This window comes from Pteropus medius, unplaced genomic scaffold (assembly GCF_902729225.1).
Source record: "Pteropus medius unplaced genomic scaffold, Ma_sr-lr_union100, whole genome shotgun sequence".
Lineage (NCBI taxonomy): Eukaryota > Metazoa > Chordata > Mammalia > Chiroptera > Pteropodidae > Pteropus > Pteropus medius.
In genome coordinates, this window is record NW_024345601.1 from 2,691,399 (window position 1) to 2,711,108 (window position 19,710).

A 19,710-nucleotide genomic window follows, 5' to 3' on the forward strand; every position below is an offset into this window, starting at 1 on the left:
TTCAATAATCACTCTAAATGTAAATGGACTGAACTCACCAATAAAAAGGCACAGAGTTGCAGAATGGATCAAAAAATAAAACCTAACCATATGCTGCTTTCAGGAGACACATCTCAGCTCCAAAGGCAAATATAGACTCCAAATGAAAGGGTGGAAAATGATATTTCGAGCAAAGGAGAAAAAGCGGGAATAGCAGTACTAATATCAGACGAAACAGACTTCAAAATAAAAAAGGTAAAGAAAGATACTGAAAGACACTTCACAGTGACAAAGAGAACCATGCACCAAGAAGACATAACACTTATTAATATCTATGCTCCCAATCAGGGAGCCCCAAAATATGTAAAGCAATTACTAACAGAACTAAAGGGAGAAAAAGACCAAAAAACTATTGTAGTAGGAGACCTAAATACCCCACTGTTGGATATGGGCAGATCATCTAAATAGAAAATCAATAAGGAAATAACATCCTTAAATGATATATTAGACCAACTGGACATAATTGACATTTACAGAGTCTTCCATCCCCAAACAGCTGCTTATACATTCTTCTCTAGTGCACATGGAACATTCTCAAGAATCGACCACATACTGGGACACAGAGATAGCCTCAACAAATATAAGAGGGTTGAAATCATACCAACCATATTCTCTGATCATAATGCTTTGAAACTGGAGATCAACTGTAAAAAGAAATCAGGAAGAAACACAAATACTTGGAGATTAAACAACATGCTACTGAAGAATAACTGGGTCAGAGAAGAGATATGAGAGATCAAGAGATACATAGAAACAAATGATAATGATAGTACAACATATCAAAACTTTTGGGACATGGCAAAAGTGGTCATAAGAGGAAAGTTCATATCATTACAGGCCTACCTCCAAAAACAAGAACCAGCCCAAATAAATAACCTAACGCTTCATCTTAAAAAACTAGAAAAGGAAGAACGAATGAAGCCTAAAGTCAGCAGAGGGAAAGAAATCATCAAAATTAGAGCAGAAATAAAATCGAAAACAAAAAAATAGAAAAAATAAATGCGACAAAGAGCTGGTTCTTTGAGGTTAATAAAATTGACAAACCCCTGACTAAACTCACTAAAGAACAAAGAGAAAGGACACAAATGAACAAAATCAGGAATGAAAGAGGGGAAATTACGACTGATATCGCAGAAATACAAAGGATCATACAAGAATACTATGAAAAAGTATATAACACCAAATTTAATAACCTAGAAAAAATGGATCAGTACTTAGAAAAATATAACCTTTCTAGACTGAATCAAGAAGAACTGGAAAATCTAAATAGACCAATCAGCAGTATGGAAATTGAAACAATCATCAAAAACCTACCAAAAAGTAAAAGTCCAGAACCAGACGGCTTCATCAGTGAATTCTACCAAACATTCAATGAAGATTTAATACCTATTCTCCTCAAACTCTTCCAAAAAAATCGAGGAGGAGGCAATACTTCCCAACTCATTTTATGAGGTCAATATTACTCTGATACTGAAACCTGGTAAAGAAAACACACAAAAAGAAAACTACAGACCAAAAGCTCTCATGAACACAGACGCGAAAATCCTAAATAAGATACTAGTGAACCAAACACAGCAACATATTAAAAAGATTACACATCATGGTCAAGTGGGTTTCACCCCAGAGGCACAGGGATGGTTCCACATATGCAAATCAATTAATGTGATACATCACATAAACAAATTAAAAAATAAGAATCATATGATCATATCAATAGATGCAGAAAAAGCCTTCGACAAGATACAGCATCCATTTATGATCAAAACACTTCACAAAATCGGTATAGAAGGAAAGTACTTTAACAGAATAAAGGCCATCTATGATAAACCCTCAGCCAACATTATACTGAATGGTGAAAAACTAAAAATCTTCCCTCTAAAACCAAGAACAAGGCAAGGCCGTCCACTATTGCCACTGTTATTCAATATAACATTGGAGGTCCTAGCGACTGCAATCAGACAAGAGAAAGATATAAAAGGCATCCGAATAGGAAATGAAGAAAAACTGTCACTATTTGTGGATGACATGATCCTCTATATAGAAAACCCTAAAGACTGCACAAGAACACTACTAGAAACAATAAGCAAATACAGTAAAATTTCTGGTTACAAAATCAAGGTTCAAAAATCCATAGAGTTCCTATACTCTACCAACGAAGTGTCAGAAAAAGAAGTGGAAAAAATAATTCCTTTCGCAATTGCAACAAAAAGAATAAAATACCTAGGAATAAATTTAATGAAACATGTGACGGATCTAGATAATGAAAACTACAAGACCCTATTAAAAGAAATCGAAACAGATACAAAGAAATGGAAAGATATTCTGTGTTCTTGGATTGGAAGCATCAACATAGTTAAAATGAGCATATTACCTAAAGCGTTATACAGATTTAATGCAATCCCCATCAAAATCCCATCGGCATTTTTAAAGAAATAGAACAACAAATCATCAGATTCGTATGGAAGCACAAAAAATCCCGAATTGACGAAGCCATCCTGAGAAAAAAGAACAAGACTGGAGGCATCCTTCTGCCTGACTTCGAATTATACTACAAAGCAACAGTAATCAAAACGGCATGGTATTGGCAGAAAAACAGACACACGAACCAGTGGAACAGAATCGAGAGTCCAGAAGTAAACCCATATTTATATGGGCAAATAATTTTCAACGAAAAAGCCAAAACCATACAGTGGAGAAAAGAAAGCCTCTTCAATAAATGGTGCTAGGAAAACTGGAAAGCCACCGCAAAAGAATGAAACTAAACTGTTGTCTATCGCCACACACCAAAATTAACTCAAAATAGATTAAGGACCTGAATATAAGACCTGAAACAGTGCATAGAAGAAAATATAGGAACTAAACTGAAGGACCTTGGACATAAAGAGGATTTTATGAATTTGACCTCAAAGGCAAGGGAAGTAAAAGCTAAAATAAGTGAATGGGATTTCATCAAACTAAAATGCTTCTGCTCAGCAAAAGAAATCGTCAACAAGGTAAAGAGACAACCATCCAAAAATATGGGAAAATATATTTGCAAGCAACACCTCCGATAAGGGCCTAATATCCAAAATATACAAAAAGCTCATACGACTAATAACAACAGAAAAACAAATGATCCAATAAAAAAATGGGCAGAGGACCTGAACACACACTAAATTTAATTTAATTAAATTTAATTAAAAATTTTTTAAAAATAAAAATAAACACTACTATTGAATATTGTTCTAAACATACAATAAAACCGGAAAAAGAAATAAGGTATATATATTTTTAAAAGAAGATGCGGCAAATTCTATTTTCCAAAGATGGTCATGACAGTATCTTGCATCCCACATGCTTTTCTTCAGAGTGAACTTGCTACATCCCCATCAAGAGTTGAAGTCCATTCTCCATCTATGGAATCTGAGCATGCCCTGTAACTGCTTTGACCAGTATAATAGAGTAGAAGTGATGCTCTGCTGGAAAGGAACATCAATTGAAAAATTCTCAGAGCTAATAAAAGACCTCAGAAAGGTGGCTGGATATAAGGTCACAATACGAATATTAGTAGTTTTCCAAAAGAAAAATTTAGAAAGCATAATGAAAAGAAGTATCTATTCACAATACACAGAAAAATATAAAACATGTAGAAATAAAATACAAATGTCCAGGATTGTATTTGTCAGGGTCTCAGCAGGAAACAGATGGTATGTTCAAATTAGCGTAACTAGAAGTGGGTTTAACAAAGTGACTATTTACAACGGGCGGGGGTAGGGTTTAGAGAAATCAGTAAGGATAGTGTAGCAACAACTGCAAGCTATTACCACCCTAGGGAGGTGGCATGAGAGGTAGTGGTCACTGGAATCCAATAAAAGTCATAGACAAGAGGCTGCCTTGAGAAGATCAGGGAATTCAGTGGCGAGACCAGTTAGCAAAGGCATCCCAATCTCACTCTCCTTCCTTCTTTGCAACAGGGTTGCCCACTGGCCTAACCTAATTGGAATCCAAAGGGTAAAGGTACCCATGATGCTACCCATCAGGTTAGGTTCCCTGAGACAGAACAGGATGGAGAAGGGCAGATAGTGAACCTGAAGGGGTAGACAAAATATCTGGCACACAAAACCCATACAAAAAAAAAAGCCACAAAACTTTTCTGAAGAACTCAAAAGAATTCAACAACAATAAAAATAGAGGAAGCTATATTCCTAGAAGGGAAGTCTCAATATTTTAATTGTAATTCTGCCTAAATTATTCTAGAAAATCTACTTAGGTGCAAAAAAAAAAAAGTCATAATAAGTATTACAAAGTTTATTTGGAAAAGGAAATATCCAAGTAAAACCAAAAAAATTAAAAAAAAAAGAAGATAAACAAGAGAAGACTCTCCTACCAGAATCAAAGCACATAATAATGCAATAGATACCAATAAATAAATCCATGGAACAGAAGAGAGAGTAAAAATAGACGCAGGCACATGGAAATTAATAATGTAAAGGTGGCATTTTAAATCAGTAGGGAAAGAACAGACTACTCCATAATAAATATTTTGGAATAATTGGCTGTGGATTGGGAACAAACAAAATCAGATGTCCGCTTGACAACAGACAGATAGAAAGACATACACACACATATATGATGTAATTAAGTGTAAGGAAGAATGTTGGAAGAAATTGCCTAAATATCAATAGTAATCATCCTTTGGGGAAAGCAGTAGAGGTTTTTTTTTTTTTTTTTGGTGGTGGTGGTAGTGGTGGAGTTATTTGAATTTTTAGAATGCAAATATTTTCATGTATTTTTGTAATATTTTCAACATTTTGAACTGAAAATAAATGAAGATCTGAAAGGCTGCCAAGTGGGATGCAAGCATATGATGATTTATATCCTTCAGAAAAAGAAGGCATTCATATTAAATAAGTAAAAATGAAACTTTAAAAGAGGCATTGTGTGCTAATTCATGATATAAAAGGCACAATCAAGGAAATTAATATCCATTTTACAATTTACCATTTCATTTCTGATCACTGCAATGCCAACAATTTGTTCTGCTACATCAGCTACAAATGCCTGCAGTGGTGTTCCATCCTGAAAGATAAGCATATGCTTTAAGACCCTTGATAATGTAGCTATTAATGTTTCTGTAAGCAGTCAATAATGAGTTTTAATCATGATCACATAATGATAGTCAGAGCCACCTTTGGGCCATGTATTAAGTTAAATGCTCTCCCTATGTTCATTTAATCCTCACTCCAACCCTATAAGGTTAAGTGTAATTGATAGGTCACATGATAGATGCATTTTCATTTTTTTAAGAAACAACCATTTCCAGAGTGACAGTACTATTTTACATTCCCATCAGCAACATATGAGTGATGTGATTTCCTGGTACCCTTGCCAGCATTTACTGATGTCACTCTTTTCTATTTTAGTTATTCTGTTGGCTGTGTAGTGATATCTCATTGTGGGTTTTCTTTTCCTGTTGTTACTGTGAGTGTGTGGCAGTGAAGAACTCGGTGACCACTCGGAAGTTTGCTGCCACTGCCGTGACCCACATTGAGGCTCTTGAGGTTTTGTCCATCCATTGCTTTTGCACCATTGGTGCTAAAATCAGTATAGCAGGAAAAAATACCAATTTCTTATTCTTATTATGAAAATGATTTTTACCTCATAGACCTCTTGAAAATTTGTTTTAGAGACCCCTAGGGTTCCTTAGACCACATTTTGAGAACCAAGGCACTACATCATACCGTGTTGGCGAACTAAAAAAAATGAAGAATCAAGAAGACCAAGAAGACCAAGACAAATGAAAACAAAACAAAACAAAAAATAACACGGGCTGGAGGAAGTTTTATTTTAATTCAATGCCTTTATAAGTATTAAAAGTTTTACTGTGTTTAGATGTTTAGCATCTTCCTTTTGATGACTTAAAAATGATCTAAAAGGTTTATTCAAAACAGCCAATAATTGAGAACTCCCAAATGACCTTAACAGTAGAATGAAGAAACAAATTGTGGTATATTCACGCAATAAAATACTTTATGCCACAATATGGATCAATCTCACGAACCTGTTGCTGAGTAAAAGAAGCTGACATCAGAAAACATACTGCATGATTCCTTTAAATAAAGTTCGAAAACAGACATAACTAGTCTATGGTCTTAGAAGTCAAGGTGGTATTAACCTGGAGGGAAAGTAATTGAATGAGAGCATGAGGGGGACTTCTGGTGCGCTAGGTTTAGTTTGTTTATTGATAGGTGTTCGTTACATGGTGTCTTCAAATTGTGAAGTACATCAAACTATTCACTGGTTATACTTCAATAACATTTAAAAAATAAAATTTATTTAAAAATTAACTAAGCATTTCTCCAACTACATGCATTGTTCCATGTCTGGTTAACTGCAAGATCTTTAAAAAAGCAGTGTTAATGTAAGAACCACTGCTAGCTTTCCCATTGCCATGGCAAAAATATAGTTACTGTACTAGAAAAAGAACCCAACATTTGTCAGACAGGATTTTTCCCAGCCCATTCAACTCTTGAGGATACAGCTAGCTCAAAAAAAGGGTGTAAGATAGACTCGGCATCCAGTAGAGTAAAATGGGGTCCCATGTCCTAAGTTTGATATCCAGTGCTGCTAAGTTGAGCACCAGGCACCGAAAGATTCCTGAGCCACCATTCGTTACCATTCACTACCCTCTGCCTATTCTAAGCACTGGGATTAATCTCATTTTGTGATACTTGTCTGAATCAAGTCCCAAGTTTTCCATCCCCATGATAAGGATTTAGGGTATCTTATCAGCCCCCTTGGGGCCACCAGTGAGAAAAGCCTCACTTCCTTAAACTTCAGCTTTTTTGTTTTTCTCTTCTTGCTCCTATCTTCCAACCCCGCTCTGCCACTCCCCACCACATGATTCTCCGACTTAGGTCCAAGGAAACTTCAGAGTTGAATCAACATGGATCATAATGACCCAACAGCATAAAGAAAAGGAAGCCAGTATGGTCATAGCAAGTACTTACAGGGTCTCTGCGAGCCTCATTGTATTGCTTTAAATCCTCCAAGATGCTTGTTTTTAGCATGAGGGTGCTGACAAGATTTTCAACACCAGGAGTATCTGATAAATTGGCTAATCTTATATTAATGGTCCTGGGTAAAAAGAAATGCATTTTTTAGGTTAAAGTAATACATGTTCCTTCCCCCAAAGAAATGGAGATGGAATTATAACATGTCACATTTATATAAAATAGTATCCGTGAAATGTCTTTGCATAACATTGGGGTTTAATTAATTACAAAAGTAACTCATTTCATCCTAAAAGACCTGCAAAAAAAAAAAACATAAAAAATGTGCAAAAAATAAGGTAAAAATCACTGATAATGCCATTAACCAGAGATAATGCCAAGTTACATTTTAAATTCATTTAATATGTTCAGGACCATGCTTTATTTCATTTGTACTTCATATACAAAGCCAAATTCTTCCCCAAATTTTTAGAGTATATTAAGAAGTTAAGAAATTACACTGAACTTTGGTTTCATAAGTCTTAATTCTTAATAATTTTATCTTCGATTTTGTGTTTTTATGTGAAGTCAAGTAAGACAATGGAGCCTTGGTTCACACGTAGTACCCATCTCTCATAATCACTCCACAATGGGTTCTCTCCCATCTGTTTCCTGTCCTTGGCACACTGGGCCCCAAGGGGGTCTCTCCATCCCTGCCCCATTACTGCTGTCACCCTCCCAGAGGTGACAACTGGGTTTCCATCCCCGGTTGCATCAGTGAGGAAGGCCCACATTCAACCACCATACTCCACCCTCAGTGGCGTCCTGAACATAGGTATGGAAAGGATCAGGGGGCAGCATGTCCAGTGGAGTCTCTAGTCAGAGTAAGGTGGTGGACATCCCAATCTGGGGCTGCAGTGCCGTGGGATGTTCAGCTGGCAACTCAGCATGGACCTCTTACTCATCCCCTGCCCAGGTATTTTGTGCATCCTAGAGCAAAGGTTGACAGCTGTTGGGGGATGCCTGTTTGCCATGCATTGGAGCACTGGGCCCATGGGAAGGGGAGATAGTTTCTCCATCTTAGGCTAGAGCCCCACATTTTCATTTTGTAATGGGACCTGCATATTATGTAGTGGCCTTGCACTGAAAGCTCTCTAGTTATTTGGGTATTATTATTAAATTGAACAGTGCTATTCTTCCTAATATTAAAATAAAGTAAAATATTCTAACTGACTTAATTTTCAATTATAGTGAATATTTGTGCTTAAGTTTTAATGCATGCTCCTATACTATGGACAGAGTGGTTTATTTGCAAAGAATAATCTACATTTAAAATTAGCTGGTATAAAAATTATCAATTAATATCACAATTATATTTATGAATAATTTTTAAGTTAAGGATAAGAACTTGGTTCTGATATAGCCACCTTACACCAAAATCTAGTTCAGATGAATTAAAGATGTAAATGTAAAAAACAAGATCACAAAAGTACTAGGAAGTATCCAAGGGAGTTAAAAACATATGTCCACCGACAAAAAATCTTGTCCATAAATATTCATAGCAGCATTATTTATAATAGCCCCAAGATGGAAAGAACATAAAGAGCCAACAACTTCTGAATGGATAAACAAAATGTGATCTATCCATACAATGGAATATTAGTCAGCCATAAAAAGGAATGAAGTACTGACACGTCACAACATGGATGAATCTTGAATCATTATACTAAGTGAAAGAAACCACATACAAAGGCCACATATTGTATAATCCATGTATCTGAAATGTCCAGAGTAGGTAAATTTATAGAGACAAAAAGTAAATTAGATGCCAGGGAGCTAGGGGAGGAAAGAATAGGAATCATTAAGTAACATGATTCGGTAGTAGTATAATAATGCTCTGTAGATGAGCATAAATAATATTTGAAGCCATAAATAATATATGAAGATATATGCAAATCCTGTAATGTGATAGGGAAGTGGCTGTCATTTCAATTTAAAAGAAAGTTACAGGTACTACTGATTCTATTGTGGTTTGTTGCCTGCTTTGACAATGGAAGGAAATGTTAAATTTCAGTTGAGATTTACGGAAATAAAGATGTAATTTTCACCCTGAATTCAACCCACAGACCAAAGTTAAGAACCCCAGCTATGATTCCAATCTCACTCCAAGTAAAAGCCCAAGTGCTAGAATGGCTAAGAGCCCTTCCAAGATGGGAGCTTCCTTCCTGTGCCCTCTCTCTGGGATTTCTCCTCCTGACTCATCACCAAATAGTCAGCTTCTTGCTTTCCCTGCTCCCTTCACAGGCCTCCCTGCTGTTCTCCAAATCTTCCAGGCACACTCCCTTATCAGCCATTCTTCCTTGGAATTCTGCTTCCTCCACCACAAATATGCAAGCCTTTTTCTCTCACCTCAACATCAGTGTTTGCTCAAAATTCATCCTCTCAATGAGGCCTTCCCTAATCCTGATTGCCCTATTAAAAATTTAGAAACTCTGACACTTTCCTAACCTGCTCTATTTTTCTCCATAGTACTTTCTAACTTCTATTTATTTTGCTCACTGTTTCTCACCTCCCACTAAAATAAAACTTCATGAGAATAAGAATTCTGGTCTAGTTGCTCATTGCTGCACCCCTCTGGCTAGAACAATGCCTGGCACATAATAACTGCTTCATGAATATTTGTTAAATGACTGGATTATGCAGCTTGAATGTTGATGGCCATAGACTATTATTCCCTATGCTTCTATATAAGATAAATGCAACAACTGGGTTATTAAGTGCTGTAGATGGCTGGAGAGTGAATAAATGTGTAATATTTTTGCATATCTCTATTATGATATCTTTTGCTTTCTGGATTGTGACCATCTTCCCCCTGACAAGGCTCAAAGTTCAGATCACATCATGGTCAACTCTGAAAGGCCAGGCCTTTTTCTAGCCCAGAGTGTTGCTCAGTAAATGTTTAGTGAAATATAAGGCTGTTTTACTGCCAGGTATCACAAAAACACAAACAGCACAGTGGTTGGACATTTATGTAATTTATGAAGTGATTCTCCCAATTAGTCTAGCATCCACCTGGCACTACACATAGTTATTGCAATATTATTGACTATATTTCTTATGCTGTACTTCACATCCCTGTGACTGTTTTGTAACTACCAATTTGTACTTAATTCCTTCAACTTTTTCATCCAGCCCCCAACCCACTCCCATCTGGCAATCATGAGTTTGTTCTCTGTATCTATGAATCTGTTTCTATTTTGTTTGTTCATCTATTTTCTTCTTTAGATTCCACATACAAGTGAAATCATATGGTATTTGTCTCTCTCTGACTTATTTCACTTAGAATAATGCTCTCTAAATCCATCCAGGTTGTCACAAATGATAAGATTTCATTTTTTATGGCCAAGTAATATTCCATTGGATATATGTATCATTTCTTCTTTATCTAATCATCTATTGATGGGCACTTCGGTTGCTTCCACATTTTGGCTATTGTAAATGGCACTGCAGTGAACATAAAGATGCATATATTGTTTCAAATTAGTGTTTTGGATTTCTTCAGATAAATAGCCAGAAGTGAAATTGCTGGATAATAAAGTAGTTGTATTTTTAATTTTTTGAGGAACCTCCACACTTTTTCACAGGGGCTGTACCAATTTGCAATCCCACCAACAGTGCATGAGGGTTCCCTTTTCTCCACATCCTGGCCAACACTTGTTTTTTTTATATATTGCTGACAGCCATTCTGACAGGTATGAGGTGTTATCTCATTGTTTTTAATTTGCATTTCCCTGATGATTAGTGATGTTGAACATCTTTTCATATGTCTATTGTCTGTCCTCTTTCAAAAATTCCTGTTCAGATCCTCTGCCCATTTTTTAATCAAATTTTGTTGTTGTTGTTGTTCTGGTGTTGAGTTGTATGAGTTCTTCATAAATTTTGGATATTAATCCCTTATCAGATGTATCATTGGCAAATATCTTCTCCCATTCAGTAGGCTGTCTTTTCGTTTTATTAATGGTTTCCTTTGCTGTGCAAAAATTTTTTAGTATGATGTAGTCTTATTTATTTTGTTTGTTTGTTTTCCTTGTCCAAGGAAATATACCAGTTCTCTCAACACCATTTATTGAATAGACTGTCTTTACCCCATTGCATATTCTTGTTTCCTTAGTCATAGGTTAAATGACATACTAGGCATGGGTTTACTTCTGGGCTCTCTATTCTGCTCCATTGATCTATGTGTCTGTTTTTGTGCTAGTTTTGATTAGTATAGCCCTGTAGTATAGTTTGATATCTGGAAGCATGATACCTCCAACTGTGTTCTTCTTTCTCAAAATTGCTGTGGTTATTGGGAGGCTGTGGTTATTGTGGTTATTCTGTGGTTCTATGTAAATCTTAGGATTATTTGATCCAGTTCTGTGAAAAATATGACTGGTATTTTGATATGGATTGCACTGAATATATAGATTGCTTTAGGTAGTAGGGACATTGTAACAGTGTTAATTCTTCCTATCCATGAGCATGTTACATTTATCCATTTATTTGTATCTTCTTCAGTTTTTTTCTTCAATGTCATAATTTTCAGAGTATAGGTCTTTTATCTCCTTGGTTAAATTATTCCTAGGTATTTTTTTGATGCAATTGTACATGGGATTGTTTTCTTAATTTTTCTTCCTAATAGTTCATTATTAGTATAAAAAATGCAACTTATTTCTGAATATCCTGTTACTTTACTGAATTCATTTATCATACTAATAGTTTTGGTGGAATCTTTAGGGCTCTCTATATATAGAGAACCTGCAAATAATTACAGTTTTACTTTTTCCTTTCCAATTTGAATGCCTTTTATTTCTTTTCCTTGTCTGATTGCTGTGGCTGGGACTTCTAATATTACATTGCATAAAAGTGGTATAAGTGGACATCCTCATCTTGTTCTTGATCTTAAAAAAATGCTCTTAGCTTTTCACCACTGAGTATGATGGTAGCTGTGGCTTTGTCATATATGGCCTGTATTAGTGAAGGTATGTTACCTCTATTCCCATTTTGCTGAGAGTTTTTATCATAAATGGATGCTAGGTTTTGTCAAATACTTTTTCTGCATCTACTGATATGCTTATATGATTTTTATCTTTCAATTTGTTTATGTGGTGTATCACATTAATTAATTTGGAGATGTTGAACCAAACTTGCATTACAGTTAAATCCAACTTGATCATAGCATATAATCCCTTTAATGTATTGCTGAATTGCTGAATTTTAATGTAATCTTTTGTTGAGGATTTTTGCATCTATGTTCATCAGGGATATTGGCCTATAATTTTCTTTTTTTATAATTTCTTTCTCTGGTTCTAGAATCAGGGTAATGGTGGCCTCATAGAAAAAGACTGGGAGACTTCCTTCTCTTGAATTTTTTGGATTAGTTTAAGAATAGGTGTTAATTCTTCTTTGAATGGTAAAATTCAACTGTGAAGCCATCTGGTCCATGACTTTTGTTTGTTGGGAGTTTTTAAATTACTGATTTGATTTCATTAGTAGTAATTGGTCAGTTCAGATTTGCTTTCTTCTCAACTCAGTCTTGTAAGATGGTATGTTTCTAGAAATTTATCCATTTCTTCTTCCAGACTGTCCAATTTGTTGGCATATAATTGCTAATAGTATTTTCCTATAATCCTTTGTATTTCTGTGGTGTCAGTTGTCACCTCCCCTTTTGTTTCCGATTTTATTTATTTGGGTCCTTTTTTTTTTTTTGATGAGTCTAGTTAAAAGTTTATCAATTTTGTTTATCTTTTCGAAGAATCAGCTCTTGGTCTCATTGATCTTTCACATTGTTTTTCTAGACTCTATTTTGTTTGTTTCCACTCTGACCTTTATTATTTCCTTCCTTCTACTTACTTTGGATTTTGTTTGCTGTTCTTTTCTTGTTCCTTTAAGTGTAAGGTTAGATTGTTTGAGATTTTTCTTATTTCTTGAGGTAGGCCTGTATTGTTATAAATTTCCTTCTTGTGACTGCTATCACCGTATCTAGATTATGGATCATTGTGTTTTCATTTTCATTAGTCTCAGGGTATGTCTTTATTTCTTCCTCGATCTCATTGTTAACTCATTCACTGTTTAGTATCATCTTATTTAGCCTCCATGTGTCTGTGTGTTTTTCAGTTTTTTCTTGTAATTGATTTCTAGTTTCACACCATTGTGGTCAGAGAAGGTGCTTGATATGATTACAATCTTCTTAAATTTCTTGAGACTTGTTTTGTGGCCTAACATGTAGTCTACCTTGGAAAATGTTTCATGTGCACATGAAAAAAAATGTATATCCTGCTGCTTTGGGGTGAAATACTCTCAAAATATCAATTAAATACATCTAGCCTAGTGTATCACTAAAGAATTTTGTTTCCTCGTTGATTTTCTATCTGGAAGAGCTGTCCACTAGTATCAATAGAATGTTAAAGTCCCCTACTATGACTGTATTACTGTTGATCTCTCTCCCTTTATTCTCATCAATATTTGCTTTCTATATTTAGGTGCTCCTATGTTGGGTGCACAAATGTTTACTAGGGTTATATCCTCTTATTGGATTGATTCTTTTATCATTATGTAATGTCCTTTTTGTCTTACTATAGCCTTTGTTTAAAGTCTATTTTGTCTGATACGAGTATACTACTGCAGTTTTTTTTGTTTCCATTTGCGTGAAATACCTTTTTCCATCCCTTTACTTTCAGCCTGTGTGTCTTTCAGTCTGAAGTAGGTCTCTTGTAGACAGCATATGCATGGGTATTGTTTATTAATCCATTCAGCTATCTTATGTCTTTTAATTGGGGCATTTAATCCATTTACATATAAAGTGATTATTAATAGGTACATAGTTATTGCCATTTTATTATTCATATTTATGTTCACCCCTATCCCCCATTCTTCTTCTTAAAAAATCTCTTTAACATTTCTTACAATACTAGCTTGGTGGTGATGAATTCCTTTAGCTTTTTTGTGTCTAGGAAGCTCTTTATCTCACCTTAAATTTAATCATAGCCTTGTTGGGTAGAGCAGTCTTGGTTGTAGGTTCTTGCTCTTCATCACTTTGAATATTGGGTACCAATCCCTTCTGGCCTGCAAAGTTTCTGTTGAAAAATCAGCTGACAGTCTTACGAGAGTGCGCTTGTCGGTAACTAATTGCTTTTCTCTTGCTGCTTTTAAGATTCTCTCTTTGTCTTTCACCTTTAGCATTTTAATTATAATGTGTCTTGGTGTGGGCCTGTTTGGGTTCATCTCGTTTGGCATTCTCTGAACTTCCTGGACTTGTACGTCTATTTCCTTTGGCAGGTTAGGGAATTTTTCAGTCACTATTTCTTCAAATAGGTTCTCAGTCCCTTGCTCTCCTCTTCTCCTTCTGGTACCCTTATGATGCGAATATTGGTACACTTGATATTTTCCCAGAGGCCTCTTATACTATCCTTATTTTTTTGGAGTCTTTTTTCTTTTTGCTGTTCTGATTTGGTGTTTTCTGCTACCTTGCCTTCCAAATCACTAATTTGATCCTTTGCTTCATCTACTCTGCTGTTGATTCTTTCTAGTGTATTTTTCGAGTTATTGTAGTCTTCATTTCTGACTGGTTCTTTTTATGGTTTCTATGTCTTTTTTTGCTTACTTCACTGAAGTTCTCAATGAGATCATCTATTGTTCCCCTAAGTTGACTGAGCATCCTTATAACCAGTGTTTTGAACTCTGTATCTAGTAGGTTGCTTGCTGCAATTTAATTTAGTTTTTTTCTGGAATTTTCTCCTGTTCTTTTATTTAGGATATATTTCTTTGTTTCCTTATTTTCACTGCCTCTTTGTTTGTTTCTATGTGTTAGGTCGATCTGCTATGTCTCCTCCTCTTGGCTGGGTGGCCTTAGGTAGCAGGTGTCCTGTGAGGCCCAGGGGCATAGTCTACCTGATCACCTACACTGGGAGTGTCCCTGATGTGGATTGTGTGTGACTTCCTGTTGTAGTTGAGCCTTGACTGCTGTTGACTCATTAGTGGGTGGGATTGTGTGAGGCTTTAACTTTCAGAAAAGTACCCATGTGTAAATAATTGCTCCAACTTCATATATAAGTAATTTTAAAAATGAGGCTGACAATACAAATGCTTACAAAGTCGAGGCTCTGCTGCAAACAGGACTAATTTCCAGATGAGTAATGAAAATCTTATTATATTTTTAATAAAAGCAATACATGTTCATAGTAAAAAGAGAGAGTGTGAGAGAAATGAATATGAATGTTAATTAAGTAATTAAGCCACTAAGAAGGAGGCCACTACTACAGCCAGACTCATGACCTGTCAGATCCCATGTCATCTGGTTGCTCTCCATCTCCAGTGTGTTTATTTATAGATAATTCCAAGTCATAAGAAAATGTCACCAATACACTCTACTTAAGAATGCAGAGGGTGTAAAATACATCTTAATAAAAATTCTACTTGAGTTATAATAAAATTTAAAATCCCAGTGTACAAAAAATTAACTATTTCCTATTATAAAAGTAATGCATGCCCATGATTTTTCAAAAATCAAACAGAAATGAATCATCCCATTTAAAAATGGGCAAACAATCTCAACATATACTTCACCAAAATAGATACTCAGATGGCAAATAGCATATGAAAAGATGCTCAACACCATATGTCATTATGGGATTACAAATTGAAACAACAAGATACCACTACACACCTATTAGAATGGAAAAAATTGAAAACACTGACAATGCCAAATGCTGGTAAGGATATGAAATAACAGGAATTCTCATTCAATGCTGATGGAAATGTGAAATGGTACAGCCATTTTGGAAGACAGTTTGGCAGTTTTTGACAAAACTAAACACTCTTATCATACGATCCAAAATTGTGCTCTTTGATATTTTACCCAAATGAGTGAAAACTTACATCCACACAAAAACCTGCACATTAATGTTTATAGCAGCTTTATTCATAATTGTCCAAACTTGGAAATAACCAAGAAGTCCTTCAGTAGATGAATGGATAAATTGTGGCACATCCAGAAAATGAGATATTACTCAACACTAAAAAGAAATGAGCTATGAAACCATGAAAAGACATGGATAAACTTTAAAATGTATATTACTAAGTGAAAGAGGCTAATCTGTAAAGTCAACATACTATAAGATTCTACTACCTTTATAATATTCTGGAAAAGGCAAAACCATGGAGGCAATTTAAAAACTCAGCGGTTGCCAGAAGTAGTGGGGAAAGAGAAAGAGATAAACAGACAGAGCAGAGAGGACTTTTAGAAACTACTCTGTATAATACTATAATAGTAGATACACTTGTCAAAAACCTAGAGAATCTGCAACAGAAAGAGTGGACCCTCATGTAAACTATGGACTTTGGTTGATAAATAATGAGTCATTAGATTCATCCATGGTAACAAATGGTATAACTCTGACATAGGATATTAATTGTGGGAGAGTCTGTGTGGCGAAGTGGAGAAGGGGTATATAGGAACCCTCTGTACTTTCTGGTCAATTTTATTGTGAACCTAAAATTACTCTAAAAAAAAAGTTTGTTAGTGAAAACAAATCAAACAGAACCAATAGATACAAAGTAAAAAGTAAGTCCCCATCTACATATACCCCAACCTCCTGGTCTTGCTTCCCAGAGGGACATAAAGTTAATAAAGCTCTACGTACTTTTCCAGAACTTCTATACATATGCAAAATAAAAACTAGGTATGATGGTTCCTCAATATCCTTTTCCCCCTCCTTCTTTTTAATAACTGGATCAACTGAGTTTTCGCTGGGCACAGGCCTGAACTACCATCCCCCAGTCTCCCTTGCAATTAGGTAGGACCATGCAATCAATTTCTTGACCACAGACTATGAACAGAGTGATATAAATTCCTTAAGAGAAAAATGCTTCCCTCCACTTCTCTTTCCATCCTTCCCTGTGGGCTGAAATGTGGTTATGGTACTCTGAGACAGCTCACAGCATGAGGAGGAAAAGAGGCCCTCTGTCAGTGGTCTAAAACTTTTGCATGCCATAGACCCCTTTGACAGTCTGGTAATGCTAGGGGCCCCTTCTCAGACTAATGTTTTTAAATGTGTAAAATAAAAGACAACAAATTATATTGAAATATAGTTATCAAAATGTTAAAAAATGTGTATTTTAGTAATATCTGTATCTTTTCATTAACACATTGAATAACAAGTTCTGGTTGAAAACACATTTGTTGAAATTTTAAAGTAGGATGAGCATACATGTTTTGCAATATCAGCAACAACTGTAATGTGATATGAAAATATCCATGATTTCTACTGATTACAATGTCATGGTTTTGCTAACACTTCTGAGGCTTTCTGCCTCCACTCACAATGGAAGGACACACTAGATTTCAACTAGAGTTTAGTAAAATAAAAATGTAGTTTTTCTTCCCATTCAAATTCACAGAACTCCCTGACTCTCTATGCAGGTGTTAAATATTCTTGCTCTATGAAATGGAGAAGCAATAACAGAAGGGTCTCTGGACAACTTCATATAGAAAAAGCTGCTATTCTCCTTAGACTACATGCTCATGTCTGGACTGTCGTGTGATAAAGGCAGAACTTCTATCTGGCTCAAGCCATTGTGTTTTAGGGTCTCTCTATTACAACAGCTTTACATTGAGAACAGTCTAGAGAAGCAGTATGTGAGGTGGTTATGAGTTGGCTCTGGAAGCTAACTGCCTTAGTTCCAATTCCAACTCTGCCATTTTCTGCTGTGTGCACTTTAGACTAGTTACTTAAGCTCTCTGAGTCTCAGTCTCCTTACCTTTAAAATGAGAATAATAATAATGGTACCTAGCTAATAAGGTCACCATGAATACTACTGCATGAAAATTAATTAAGAATGTACCTGAAACACTTTATAAACTTCCATAAATGTAACCTATTATTACTATTATTATTGTTACTATTATTATTTGACTCCATTCTTTTCTCACCATCTTAGACATCATTCCATGCGAAATATATAGATCGGTTTTTACTTTTTCAAATTCTGCATAATAACATACTGAATGAACATGCCAAAACTCATTTAACCAGGCCCCAACTAAAAAGTGATCATTTAGGATGTTTCTCAAAGTTTCACATAAAAGCAATTATAGAGAAAACTTTCTAAATCTACTCCAACAATATCTTCATCATAAGATTTTGAAGCAACTTTGAGGTCTAATTTACATATAATAAAATACATTCATTTTAAATGCAGTTTGATGAGCTCCATAATATTTTGTAAGAATAAGACCACATATATAAGACAACTTTAAAAACTTATAGAAAATGCAAGGTATTGATATTATTCCTATAAGAGAGATATTGATCACTTTCTATTGATGGAGATCATCCTGTCCTGGAATAGAACTTTGGGGAAGAACTCAATTACTCATTTTTCCAGCAATGCCCCAAGATTTGTATCTGGTAGTGCATCCTATGCTACTCAACCCTTAGACTTTGGGACCAGACCTAGGCGATGGCAACCAGCAGCATTTGGGCCAGGTGATGACTTCAAGGTCAGCATAGGACCCAATCTAAGCCACTGAGATACACAGATTTTTATTTTGGGGCTTCTGAAAAGAGGCATACTCAGCACTCTTTTCCTGTTGGACTTGGAGTGATACAAGGTCTAAAACTACCTCACTCATCCTGCAACCACAGAGGAAGGACAAGTCTCAGAAGAATTCCACATGGAAGAGACAAATCAAACAGAGCTGGCTTTCTGATTAACCCAAGTATGGAACCAGCACTGCCCTTGGATTCTTACTTTACTCTGTACACGAATAAATTCTCCATTTACTTAAGCCAATTTGATGGGTTTCTACCACTTTTCTGTATCAAGCTTGATGTAGAAAAATCCAAAATTTAGGCAATGTAAGGAAGTAAATTAAAAATCATGCATCATGCTCATACTAACACCCAGAAGTAATCACTGACCGTCTCTAGTGTTACAGGCTAGGTTCCCTGACAGCAGCCTCACACAGAGATGTGCATGCTGAGGATTTATTAAAGTGAGCTCTGGGACCTTCAATACCTGTGGGGAGTGACAGAAGAAGAAGCAGGCAGAGCAAGAAACTGAACTGCAAGCAATGGAGTCACAACAAACACCCAGCTCTTCAATCACCTAGGAATCTATTTTCCTGTATATGAACAACATGTCTATCTTTATTTTGTCCCACTGTTTACAGAATAACCCTCTTCCCACTGTTGTTACACAAATTTTGTCATATATGTATGTCTACACATACCTTTACACACATACATACACTAAATTCTTACTATGTTAGGGTCTGTGGTAGGACTCTTTTTTGTGTTACATTGTTCTACCCATAGAATCTCTCAATATGGCATTGTTTTGATTATTGTGGAGCAATATTATGTTTTAATATCTGACTGTACAAGAAACTTCTCAACATGATTCTGACCCTAAATGTATTGGTTAAAATCACTTGATTGAGAGGGGGAAAAAATGGTGTGGATGATAGAGGTGCTCTATTTACCCTCTGGCAACCAAATCAAAGTTATGACAGAAACAAGGATCAAACAGCAAGGAAAATCACCTGGGATCTAGATGAACGAGCCATACAACTAGGGAGAGAACTAAGAAATCAACCTGCAACGGCAGAAGATAGGACGGGGTGAGGATGTGAGGCTGCCCGGTCCCGAGTGACTGAGTG

At 35.7% G+C, this 19,710-nt stretch overlaps 1 protein-coding gene across 11 annotated transcripts in view; it reads right to left on the reverse strand.

Moving 5' to 3' along the window:
• Positions 1 to 19,710, reverse strand: part of CFAP61 (cilia and flagella associated protein 61) — a 269,668-nt gene that overhangs the window by 141,120 nt on the left and 108,838 nt on the right. For 8 of the 11 annotated variants that reach the window (XM_039874360.1, XM_039874366.1, XM_039874364.1 and 5 more), the window contains 2 exons: positions 7,029 to 7,155; positions 5,020 to 5,097 (listed from right to left, as the gene is read on the reverse strand). The exons of 1 other annotated variant lie outside the window; for it this stretch is intronic. In XM_039874360.1, coding sequence (XP_039730294.1) covers positions 5,020 to 5,097; positions 7,029 to 7,155 — 205 coding nt within the window. Of the gene's footprint in view, positions 1 to 5,019; positions 5,098 to 7,028; positions 7,156 to 7,227; positions 7,330 to 19,710 lie in introns of those variants that run through there. 2 more of the 11 variants (XM_039874361.1, XM_039874367.1) reach the window with 2 other exon arrangements.